At 48.9% G+C, this 12959-nt stretch overlaps 1 protein-coding gene across 1 annotated transcript in view; it reads right to left on the bottom strand.

The window, feature by feature from the left end:
* The window catches only part of DNAAF5 (dynein axonemal assembly factor 5), a 54726-nt gene extending 46274 nt beyond the window's left edge, over window positions 1–8452 (bottom strand). The window contains exons 1-2 of the mRNA XM_073543098.1: window positions 7860–8452; window positions 2231–2415 (exon numbers count right to left, since the gene is read on the bottom strand). Of these exons, the coding sequence (XP_073399199.1) occupies window positions 2231–2415; window positions 7860–8445 (771 nt within the window). The 5' untranslated portion in view covers window positions 8446–8452. The remainder of the gene's footprint in view (window positions 1–2230; window positions 2416–7859) is intronic.
* Window positions 8453–12959: the final 4507 nt, after the last annotated feature.

Genomic DNA, 12959 nt, shown 5'->3' with positions numbered 1-12959 from the left:
AGTCCTTTGTTGGTGCCCTAAAGTCTTTCAATGGGAACCACGTCTGTAATTAGTCGTCACTGGTCAAATATAAAGACGTTGGCCGTTTTTTCACAGTATAAAAAAAAAAAAATAAAAAAAAAAAAAAAAACACACAACAGGTACTCAACTACCACACCGGCGACTTCCCAGTGATGTCCGCTGCATTCAGATCATATGTGTGACGCTGTTATGCCACGAGCAAGCTGCAGCCAATCGGTGCCCGCTAATGGGTTGGACGTTTGGGAACTATCTTGAACAAAACTCTGGAAGTGTGAGAACTACAGCCCAGTCGCTGATTAGCTGCAGCGCTCATGTGGCCTTACAAGGTCACACAGTTGGCCCCCCAATGCTGACAATGCTGGAAAAATGATGGCATGGGAATTGAGAATTTTTTTTTTTTTTTAACCCTGAGAAATATCTTTTTTAAGAAGGGGTTGTTCGAGTAGTGGACATGTGGATAAATAATATAAGGACAACAGTATGGAAAAAAAAAATTGAATTGAAAGAAAGTGGTCTCATGGGCAGCTATGGCCCTCCTGTAAACTAGTGAAGAGAGATCTCAGCGGTCACTGATGCGAGGGACCAATACAACGAAGGTTTCTTTCTTAAAGGGGTTGTCCACTACCTTGATACTGATGACTCATCCTTAGGAAAGGACATCAAAAGCAGATTAATGGGGGGGGGGTCTTACACCCAACAGCCCCACAGCTGTTTTCAGCTCCAGTGTCGGATGAACATAAACAACGGGGGGGTCCGGTCCGATGGATGTCGCAGGTCTGGGTCCGGTGCCTTCCATCTTCTTGCGATGCCATACTTTTGTTGTTTCATGGATCCCCGACATTGTGCTCCTGCGCAGGCGTACTTCTCTGACCTGTTGAGGGCATAGCAAATTCCTGCAGTACGCAGGCGCCGGGGAAGGTCAGATAGGCCCAGCGCCTGCGCACTGTAGTACTTTACTCTGCCCTCAACAGGGCAAATCTGCACGCCTGCGCAGGAGTGCGATGTCGGGGAGCGCTGAAGCAACAGGAGGACGGCATTGCAAGAAGATGGCAGGCGCAGGACCAGGACCTGCAACACCCCTCGGACCGCACCGCCCCCCTCCCCGGGTGAGTATAATAAAAGTTATTTTTCTTATCTTTCAAGTCGGACTGGGGGCTTATCTACAATATTATAGAATGCTGTAGATAAGCCCTGAAAGGCGGTGGCTGTATCTTATATCGGCCAAAACTGCAGACAGGTTCCCTTTAAAGACCACTGATCGGCTAGATGCAATCAGATTGGCAGTCGAAAAAAAGCACACTCCATTATTTTTTTTTTTTTTACGATATAGAGTGGTGCTTCTAATGTCCATTCCCTGCCCCATGTCTTACACTTACCAGACGCCATCTTCATCCGTTGTCAGCAAAGCTCTATTCAGTCTCAAGCACTTTGTGACCTGCCAGTTTTCTCCAGTGTTTCCTGGGCGAGTTAGAAGTCACAACTCAGTGTAAGTGTCTGAGAGGCACAACGAGGGGCTCATAGACTTACACAGAGCTTGTGACCGCTACTTCTGACTTCGAGCCAGTCACAAGTTGATGGTGGAGTGTAACCGCAGCTGTGCCGGAAACAGCTGAAGAACTTACGTTAGTAGCAAAACTCGAGCACTGACATAAAAATAAAAACGGTGGAGTGGCGCCTTAACGGTCTGCTCAGATCGGCTGACAAACAATCTATGGGCACAGAACGGTCGTATAAACAATCTTTCTATGTCCATAGACTACCAAGTAATTGGCAGCACTTCACCTGTTTACACAGGACGATATGTTCGCAATAATGATCAGTAAGCTGGCTTGAAAATCATTGCACCTGACAGACAAGCGCTATGATCGTTCATCCAGTGATTGATAATCTGAGTTGACTGGCCAATAGTTCTTACAAACACTCGTTCATTGATTACTGACTAGTGATGAGCGATCGTGCTGGGATAAGGTGTTATCTGAGCATGCTCGTGTGCTGAGTGTCATCGGCGTGCCCGAATAATTATGCTCGATTCCCCGCAGCTGTTAGCCTGCATGTGTTGCGGCTGTCGAACAGCGGTGAAACATGCAGACGCGGGGTCTCACTCTTAGCGCCTGAGCATGCTCAGATAACACCTTATCCCAGCACATTCGCTCATCACTATTACTGACTTATCCAAATGGGCCTAAGAGATTTTGCCGATATTACCCACCTGGGGCGAGTCGTCGAACAGTCTCTGTGCTAGATGAGAGAGGACATCGTCCACAGACTTGCTGTTGCCATACTGTATAACAGCCCCCGTGGTCTGGATGACGGCTATACGCACTTTCGAGTGCTGGTGGGAGATCGTCTGCATCAGGGGTTTAACGAGGGATTCAGACTGCATGTGAAAATGTTCTGAAAAATACATATGGCACACAATATTATTAAAGTGTGATGTCAAAAATAATAAAAATGTTTTATAGGTTCAGAATATTAAAAATACTATATATATATTCCATTCAATACAGAATGCCCACCTGCTGCGCTAGGTCTGACCTCAGTGCAGAGCTGTGTGATCAGGAAAGCAGACCCTTGCATTAATAATAATCTCTGTGGTCAAATTGTCAGGGATCAGATCTATGTCCCATCCAGAGATCTTGACAGCTCATATACATATGTGGATTTCTCTGGACTAAGGCTGGTTTCACATTAGCGCATTTTCAGCGCGCGCACGGCCGGGGGTAGCTCCGCCCCCGAGCCGGCTCTCTGCCCGGCGTGCCCGCCCCTTCCTTGTAGCGCCGCCTCCTAGCGGACAGCGGCGCCTGCGATCGGCGCACCCTATCTTTAGCATAGGGTGCGCCGATCGTGCGCAGGCCGTGCGCTAGTTGCGCTTTGACCTGCGCTGCGCACTTTTGACGGTGCGCCGTGCGCGCCAAAATCAAACTTTTCGGATTTTGGCGCGCACGGCGCACCGTCAAAAGTGCGCAGCGCAGGTCAAAGCGCAACTAGCACACGGCCTGCGCACGATCGGCGCACCCTATGCTAAAGATAGGGTGCGCCGATCGCAGGCGCCGCTGTCCGCTAGGAGGCGGCGCTACAAGGAAGGGGCGGGCACGCCGGGCAGAGAGCCGGCTCGGGGGCGGAGCTACCCCCGGCCGTGCGCGCGCTGAAAATGCGCTAATGTGAAACCAGCCTAAGACAGCGGATCGCAGATATCAAGGTATCATTTTGATCAGCTTCCCATGACCTACAGGCCCATATGGACGGCTTAGGCTACTTTCACACATCAGGTTTTCGGCGTCAGGCGCGATCCGGCGTCGTGCCGGAATGCCGGATCCGGCAAATGTTTTGTAAAACCTGATGTGCCGGATCCGGTTTTCTGCCGGATCCGTCTTGTTCTTGACAGACAAAACCGGATCCGTCTCATCCGGTTCATCCGTTTTTCTATCCGTTTTTCGACGGATTACGCCGGATCCGGTTTTTAAAATTGACCCTTGTGGCCTTCCGAACGGGATTGGCTACTGGAAAACTATATATAGCATGTTCCTACAGCCCTTCTTTGACAGGTTGTAGAGAAGAAAGTGCAGGTTGGAGAGAAGAGCAAGTTACTGGCGAAGATGGATGTTGTCATTGGAAATATTACCACTAGAAGTTCTGTGACGGTTTCAGTAATGAGGGACAATTTTGCACTATACTTTATGTCACCTCAAGGCAGAGTACACTGGCAGGATGACAGAGTGTGAAAGATTTGTGCCCTAACCAAACTTGTGTACCTTCTGGACCAACAGTATATACCTTTGCCAACCAAAGTTGGCTATCTTGTCATGGTCTTACTATTTTTACCTTTAGACCACAGGTGTGTACCTGGTTGTGTTTTATGCAAAGTATTTCACCTTTTAACAAGTTGTGTACATTGTTAGGAAATCACCAACAATAAACACAACTTTTTAGGTGAAATACTTTGCTTCAAACACAACCAGGAACACAACTGTGGCAAAAAGCTAAAATTTACCCACAGTTATATAACTGGTTTTGAATACCTTTTTACCTTTGAAATACCCTGTATTTAACCTTTTTTTTAAACATAGTTCGCCGCAGAAAGAAATGACAGACAACCATTGTGAAACGATAATTTAACTTTTATTTAAATTTTTTTTTTTTTTTTTTTGTAAAATGTTTTTAAAGTGCAAAAAACTTTTTTAATAAAGGTTTTAAACCCAATGGGCATTTTTATTAAAAAACACACATTACAAATCTGTGTAGTGTGGGGTGGAAATACTGCTGGAGGGGCTGCGGGACACCGACACTGGGTGTGTGGAGAGAGGACTGGGATCGTGGTGGGGAAGGAACAGTTAGAGGTGAAGGTGTGGAAAAAGCTACAGAATGGGTGGACATGTGGGAGGCAGAAGAGGTGGTGGGCGGTGGAGTGGAGGGTTGGGCAGGGACTGTAGGAGCAGATGATGTTGATGGAAAGTGGTACGGGGAAGGAGTTTGGTACGGGGAAGGAGTTTGGTACGGGGAAGGAGTTTGGTACGGGGAAGGAGTTTGGTACGGGGAAGGAGTTTGGTACGGGGAAGGAGTTTGGTACGGGGAAGGAGTTTGGTACGGGGAAGGAGTTTGGTACGGGGAAGGAGTTTGGTACGGGGAAGGTTGCTGGAAGTGGGGAGATGTCTGGTACTGGGGAGGTTGCTGGTACTGGTGAGGTTGCTGGAATGTAATAGGAGGGGGGAGGATGGAAAGTGGCTGAAGGGGGTGCAGATGTAATAGGAGGGGGAGGATGGAAAGTGGCTGGAGGGGGTGCAGATGTAATAGGAGGGGGAGGATGGAAAGTGGATGGAGGGGGTGCAGGTGGAGGAACTACAGTGGTGGGAGGTGGAGGTTGGGAGGTAACCTGCTGTAGAGCACCGTGGCACGAATGCATTACATGCATCTGCTGGGTAGGAGATAGTGTTGCCATGCGCTCCACAACAGACCTGAAAAAGGTGTGGTTTGGCGAAGATCTTGCTTCTGAATGCATGGTTTGCAGAAGTGTCTTCACCTCCAGAATGCTGGAGTTGATCTGCTGAAAGCCTGCGGAGATTTGCTCTGACAAGACTTTTAGACAGTTCTGGAAAGATGCATTCAGATGCAAGAACTCTTGCGCATAACTCTTTTCCTGACCCCTCTGCCGCTGCCGCCCAGTACCCGCAGGTGTACTAGAGGTGGCAGGGGCAGAAGGGTGGGGTAAAGGGAAAGCGATCTCCTCACCAGCAGCTTCATGTAATGTAGGCGGCCACGATGCTCCTGTGCTGGTGGATGGGACAGATGGGTCGAATGTGTGGGAAGGCTGGGAAGGTGCAGATGTACCGGGGCGGTCGAAGTGTCCCTCGGTGCCGGTCTCCTCAGGGATCGCCTCAGAAGGGTCCAATCGTGCAGGCTCCCGAGTGCTGCTCACCGTGCTGTGGAATAAAGAGAAAAAAAAACAATTTAAATACTGACATGGCATGGCCCTGGCTGAAAAAAAAAAGTTACATCTAACATTTTTTTTCACATGTGGTGTGTAATATTTACCTTCTGGTGAGCATTGTTTCCCGGAGGAACGACAGGGCTTGTGCGTACTTGTACTTGCTCCTGCGTCCTCCAGATCCACTCGGGGCCCGCATCTCTTTATTGAACTCCTTCCTGAAACGATCCCTCACAGACCGCCACCGATTCACAATTCTGTTCCCTGAAACGAGAAAGGACAAAGTGGTTAGTATACAACATCAGTGTTTCACAAACTCCAGTCCTCATGGTCCCCAGGGGTCATGTTTTCAGGATTTCCATAGTAAATAGAAATCCTGAACACATGATCCGTGGGGACCACGAGGACTGGAGTTCGGGAAACACTGGTTTACATCAAGCAACCGGTACTGTATATACTTACGCTCTTTAATCTGGGCCCGAACATCGAGGTCCTCCCAGCGGCCCACAAGGAGCGAACAGATTTCCTCCCAGAGTCGTCGGGTAACGATAAGGTCAGCGTGGCGGCGGTCAGCCATATTCCAGAGCGGCTCCCTTTCTCTGACGAGATCGATGAGGTGGTCCACATCGAGTCCTCCATCCTCACCGTCAGAGTCGGGAGCACGCTGTGAAGGCTGTTAAAGAAAAAGACAAAAATAACATAATTAGCCTCCACAAAAGAAATGAAATAAGTGCAAAAAAACAAAGCAAAAATATTTATACTTACACGCTGGTGACCGCCGCGTTGCTGTCGCCGACGACCCTGGGAGGCACTGCGAGGACCTCTTGGCCGAGCACCAGATTGGGAAGACTAGAGAAGAAAACAAAAAATGTTATGTCTTTGGATGTAGGCATTTGTTTGCTGTGTGTGGTCTGCAGAACATTGTTTTCTATGTGTTGTGTGTAGTGTGATGTTATGTTTCTGCGTTTGATGCAAAAAACTTACCAATTGTGAGCCCACTCCAGGTGTCTGTCCACCCCTTCCTTCTTCTTCTGGGAGCTCCTCTTCATCTTGTGATTCCTGTTTTGAAATAAAAGGCAATGAATAGACATATATTACAGAGATAATGGATTTTGGAAATAAAAACTTACCGTCAAACGCTGACGATGCGAGGGAGGGCTCCCAGAAGAAGATGTGCTGTCCTGTTGATGGCCAGACTCCATGGCTGTGGGTATTGCTGCTGCTGTTGCTGCTGCCAGTGATGCCATTTCTGCTGCTGCTGCATCTCTTGGGCGGCTGTTGAATAAAGAGAAACAAAGGGCCAATGAATATCTTGATATTCCATGGCCCTAGTTTGGAGGAATGGGGGATTTGATAATTACCGTCTCTCATCTGCTGCTGGACTCCCCTCCTCAGCATGTTCCATTTGCTGCTCCATTTGGGGTGGTGGTGGTGCTGATGGTGCTGCAGTGGTCTCCTGCCTTCTCCTGCTGCGCTTGGTTGCTTTCTTGGGTGGCATGTTGGGTGTGGCTGTGGGTCCCACTGTCTTGCTTTTATATATGTCTTGTGGGCAGAGCTACTGAGCATGCTCAGACCACAAAAACCGGATCCGGCCACCGGATCCGGCTTTCGCCGGATCAGGCGCATTGCGGCGCTCATAGGCTTTCATTGTGTGAAAAAGCCGGACGCGCCGGATCCGGTGGGTCCGGCTTTTTCGCCGGAGACAAAAAACGTTACAGTAGCCGTTTTTTCCAGACGCCGGATCGCGACACATTGCCGGATCCGGCGAAAACCGGATGAAACGCATGGCCATCCGGCGCGATCCGGCGCAAATGCAAGTCAATGGGGGGAAACCGGATCCGGCATTGCATTTCGCCGGATCCGGTTTCTGTCAAAAGCGCCGGATCACGCCTGACGGCGAAAACCTGATGTGTGAAAGAGGCCTTAGCAGAAGGGTTGATCCTACTGACAAAACGCTTCTTCCGCTCCCCAACCTCATGTTCCTTGCTGTCCACGAGGCGGTGCGCTCCTCATTAGGGATGAGCGGAGCAGTGGAAATTTGGGCTTTGGTACTCAACTGAACCTTAGTTCAAAGTCCAGTTCGGGTACCAGAAACTTAACCCCATAGAAATCAATCGGGACCCAAACTTTTGAGGTGGAAAAACCTCTGTCACACAGTAGCTTTGCCTTGGCAGGGTGGTAGGAGGAGTGCAGGGGAACACTCATCGTCTAGGAGACCGGTCACCGCTGATAACACTGCAGAGGTGACATGTAACCTAGGCAAGGACTGGTATAAAATAGAACCGAAACGCCCTATAGAGAGGATTTTTAGTAAGTCATAAATTGCAAAAGTTATTTTTTTTTTGGAGAAAATGTGCATTGTTTCTATTTATGATCAGAGGAGGGGTAACGATCCATCTACGCCCCGGTACATTACCTGGCACACTGCGGGCATAGTTGGCAGCGCACCTGCAGCTTTCCTTTCTTACATCAGGGAAGGGATCCACTATGAGCCTCTGTAAGATCCTGACCATCTCGTCCAGGTAGGGGCCCAGCTTCCTGCCACACACCTCCACCAGCAGGGCGAGGAGCTCGGTGAGGGCCAGCCTCAGCTCCTCGGAGGGCTCCACCAGCTCAGGGCCCCCCAGGCGCTGGGTGATGGCCGGCACCAGATAGGGCAGCGCCTCCTCGGGTCTGGGGACATTGGTGGCACAGTGAGTGAGGGTCTGGATGGCGATCTCCCTGCACTTCTCCATAGGGTCTGCCAGGGACCGGAGCAGGGGTTTCAGCAGCTCCATGAAGACTTCCTGCAGGAGCCCGCTGGAGAGCCGCCGGTCCTCGGCTTCCCTCAGTATGGCGGCCAGGGCCCTCTTCCTTGTGCTCTTATTGTCGTCATTCAGGCCGTTTAGGTGCCGAGCCAGGGCCTGAGACACCTCACCGGCCGCACGCTGCTCTCCCTCCGCCATCTTTGTAACCCCTGGTAACCAAGAGCTTCCCAGTACACACAGCCGAGCAACGAGCATTCAAACGGGCTAAACTTTATTAGCAACGCAGGCAGCGCGAACAGTACAGCGGAGCGGCTGTAGTTGCTAGGCAACCCCTGCTGGACCCCCCCTATATACTAGTGGGGGGACAAAGAAGGATTTACCTATTGCAACCAGTCACCATTTCTGAAGCTTGCTACAAGTATTTCCTCCAAGTTCCATTTTTTATCAATCTTTTCGTTTTTCCTCTTCTTCCTTTGTATTATTTTTCCTTTGACACCATTCATACACCGGAAAGCAGGAAAAAGTGGTGCGAAATGGTGAAAAACGCACAATTCTGTCATTGTTTTTTGTGTTTATTTTTTACGGCGTTCATTGTACGGTGAAAACGACCTAGAAAACTGATTCTCCGCGTCGGTCCGATTGCAGCAATACCACACTTGTGTAGGTCATTTATTACACTGACTGAAAAACTGCCAGTAACTTAAAGGGGCTGTCCAGGAATATTTCATTTTTTATTACTTTAGGCCTAAGCACTAACAGGCAGGGAGCGGCTATCTACTCGCCTGCTGTGGCCGGCGCCGACCTCTGCTGGGACATGACAGTCACTGACCGCTCCTGCCGGCGATACAGGGGCTTCCGCTGACATCATGACAACAGAGCAGCGGCTTCTCTTCTGCTCGGCTGATGGGGCGTGACTGCCGGCGTCATGTTGGATGACAGATGGCTCCTCGCTACCTAACTGCGGGGAGCCAGCTGTCAATCAGCACTAAAGATGAGAGAAGCGGAACTGTAAAGTTCAGGGTTCGTACCGGACACCTAGTGTCTGGTGCTGAATTTCGAACACTGATTTCTACTGGAAGTCCGTTTTACAGTTCGTGAGTCCAGGGACAAGAGAGAGATATTCCATCTCCAAAGTTCTGGTCCTCATTGATTTCAATGGGTTTCGGGTTCAGGTTATAGTTTGGATACTGTTCCGATACTCGAACCGGACTTTGTACTAAAGTTCGTTCGGGTACCAGAACCTTCCTACCTACCAGCTTCCACAGTTCCACTCATCCCTAATCAGCACCATGTCAGTAGTCATGCCCCATTAACAGAGCTGCCCTGTTGACATGAAGCAGCTGGATCACCGGCAGGAGCGGTCGGTGACCAGTCTGATACTCAGTGGTTGATATCTATTAATGAATAACTGAAAAGATGGTAACAAATTGCAAGCAATCAAGACTACTCAGGTCTCGAAAGCTTTCAATTTGTTGCCATCTTGTCAGTTAGCGATTAAAAGGTATCAACCACTGAGGACTCAGTAATCATGCCCCATCAACAAAGCTGACCTGTTGACATGAAACAGCTGAATTGCCGGCAGGATTGGTCGGTGACCAGTCTGATACTCGAACCAAACTCTGGACTAAAGTTCGGTCGAGTACCAGAACCTGAGCTTCCACAGTTCCACTCATCCCTAATCAGCACCATGTCAGTAGTCACGCCCTGTCAACAGAGCTGCCCTGTTGATATGAAGAAGCTGAATCACCGGAAGGAGTGGTCGGTGACCAGTCTGATACTCGAACCAAACTCTGGACTAAAGTTCGGTCGGGTACCAGAACCTGAGCTTCCACAGTTCCACTCATCCCTAATCAGCACCATGTCAGTAGTCACGCCCTGTCAACAGAGCTGCCCTGTTGATATGAAGCAGCTGAATCACCGGAAGGAGTGGTCGGTGACCAGTCTGATACTCGAACGGAACTTTGGACTAAAGTTCAGTCAGGTACCAGAACCTGAGCTTCCACGGTTCCATTCATCCCTAATCATCACGATGTCAGTAGTAACGCCCCATCAACAGAGCTGCCCTGTTGATGTGAAGCAGCTGAATCGCCGGCAGGAGCAGTCGGTGACCAGTCTGATACTGAAAACAAACTTTGGACTAAAGTTCGGTCGGGTACCAGAACCTGAGCTTCCACAGTTCCACTCATCCCTAATCAGCACCATGACAGTAGTCATGCCCCATCAACAGAGCTGCCCTTTTAACATGAAACAGCTGAATCACCGGCAGTAGCGGTCGGTGACCAGTCTGATACTCAGTGGTTGATACCTTTTAATGGCTAACTGAAAAGATGACTACTCAGGTCTTGAAAGTTTGCACTTTGCTACCATCTTTTCAGTTAGCCATTAAAAGGTATCAACCACTGGGGACTCTCAAGTCTAAATATTCTACCTACTGGCTAACACGCTACGAAGATATATATATCTTTCCTGTATCAGTCTGATACTCAAACCAAACTTTGGACTAAAGTTCGGTCGGGTACCAGAACCCGAGCTTCCACAGTTCCACTCATCCCTAATCAGCACCATGTCAGTAGCCACGCCCTGTCAACAGAGCTGCCCTGTTGACATGAAGCAGCTGAATCAAATGCAGGAGCGGTCGGTGACCAGTCTGATACTCAAACCACACTTTGGACTAAAGTTCGGTCAGGTACCAGAACCTGAGCTTCCACGGTTCCATTCATCCCTAATCAGCATGATGTCAGTAGTCACGCCCTGTCAACAGAGCTGCCCTGTTGATGTAAAGCAGCTGAATCGCCAGCAGGAGCGGTCGGTGACAAGTCTGAGCCAACACCGGGTACAACTGTCAATGTTTAAAGCAATTATCTAAAATAGCATAAAAGCCATCCCAATTATCTACCTGTTAGTACTTAGGCCCGTAGTTAAAAAAAAAAAAAAAAGAAAACTAAAATTGTCCTGGAAAAAAAAATCATTTATGGGGCTCAGTAATGTTATATTTTGATAGATCACATTTTTAGTTACTTGCCAATGCTGAATATATATTATATTCATAAATGTATTTGTATTTTATTTTTGGATGAAGAAAAGAGGGGTGTACATCTTACTAAAGCGATGTATTCATTAACACTGGGCAAGAATACTCCCATAGAGAATAGTTGACGACCACACCCACTTGGCTAAAAAGATTACATTGATATGAGAGGAGCAGAGGGCCATCTCTCAGGAATGGAGACGCACAGAAATTCAGGAGATCAGCGGCATTTACACCAGGTGGAAAAAAACCCACAAAACATATTTTTGATAAATGACAGGATCTCTATAAAATGAAAGGTTATTTTGGTGGATGTATTGTGTATGTGTCCAAACTATTCAGGACAATCCTACTAAGCATTTGTAGATTGTGCCGATGATTCAGACCAATAATCCATTTATTCAGACACGTGTTGGTCTGGTCCAGCAGAGGTTGGTCAGATACATGTAGGTGTAGAGGCTCCCAGGACAACTGTTCATGTGACCGCGTCCAGTGGTGACAGCAGTGATGACAGCAGTGATGACAGCAATGGTGACAGCAGTGATACTAGTGACAGAAGTGGTGACAGCAGCGATACTAGTGACAGCAGTGATGACAGCGGTGGTGACAGCAGTGATACTAGTGACAGCAGTGATACTAGTGACAGCGGTAGTGACAGCAGTGATACTAGTGACAGCAGTGATACTAGTGACAGCAGTGATGACAGCAGTACTGACAGCAGTGATACTAGGGACAGCAGTGATACTAGTGACAGCGGTGGTGACAGCAGTGATACTAGGGACAGCAGTGGTGACAGCAGTAGTGACAGCAGTGATACTAGTGACAGCGGTGGTGACAGCAGTGATACTAGTGACAGCAGTGATGACAGCAGTAGTGACAGCAGTGATACTAGGGACAGCAGTGATACTAGTGACAGCGGTGGTGACAGCAGTGATACTAGGGACAGCAGTGGTGACAGCAGTAGTGACAGCAGTGATACTAGTGACAGCGGTGGTGACAGCAGTGATACTAGTGACAGCGGTGGTGACAGCAGTGATACTAGGGACAGCAGTGGTGACAGCAGTAGTGACAGCAGTGATACTAGTGACAGCGGTGGTGACAGCAGTGATACTAGTGACAGCAGTGATGACAGCAGTGATACTAGTGATAGCAGTGATACTAGTGACAGCGGTGGTGACAGCAGTTATACTAGTGACAGCAGTGATGACAGCAATGGTGACAGCAGTGATACTAGTGACAGTAGTGGTGACAGCAGTGATACTAGTGACAGCAGTGGTGACAGCAGTGATACTAGGGACAGCAGTGGTGACAGCAGTGATACTAGTGACAGCAGTGATACTAGTGACAGTGGTGGTGACAGTAGTGATACTAGTGACAGCAGTGATGACAGCAGTGATACTAGTGACAGCAGTGATACTAGTGACAGCGGTGGTGAGAGCAGTTATACTAGTGACAGCAGTGATGACAGCAGTAGTGACAGCAGTGATACTAGGGACAGCAGTGATACTAGTGACAGCGGTGGTGACAGCAGTGATACTAGGGACAGCAGTGGTGAGAGCAGTAGTGACAGCAGTGATACTAGTGACAGCAGTGATACTAGTGACAGCGGAGGTGACAGCAGTGATACTAGGGACAGCAGTGATGACAGCAGTAGTGACAGCAGTGATACTAGGGACAGCAGTGATACTAGTGACAGCGGTGGTGACAGCAGTGATACTAGGGACAGCAGTGGTGAGAGCAG

Source organism: Dendrobates tinctorius, unplaced genomic scaffold (genome assembly GCF_039654945.1).
Source record: "Dendrobates tinctorius isolate UK_male_01 unplaced genomic scaffold, ASM3965494v1 ptg000129l, whole genome shotgun sequence".
In the NCBI taxonomy this organism is placed as follows: Eukaryota; Metazoa; Chordata; class Amphibia; order Anura; family Dendrobatidae; genus Dendrobates; species Dendrobates tinctorius.
Note: the sequence above shows the minus strand (reverse complement) of the source record. Positions and strands in the feature narration are given on the sequence as shown.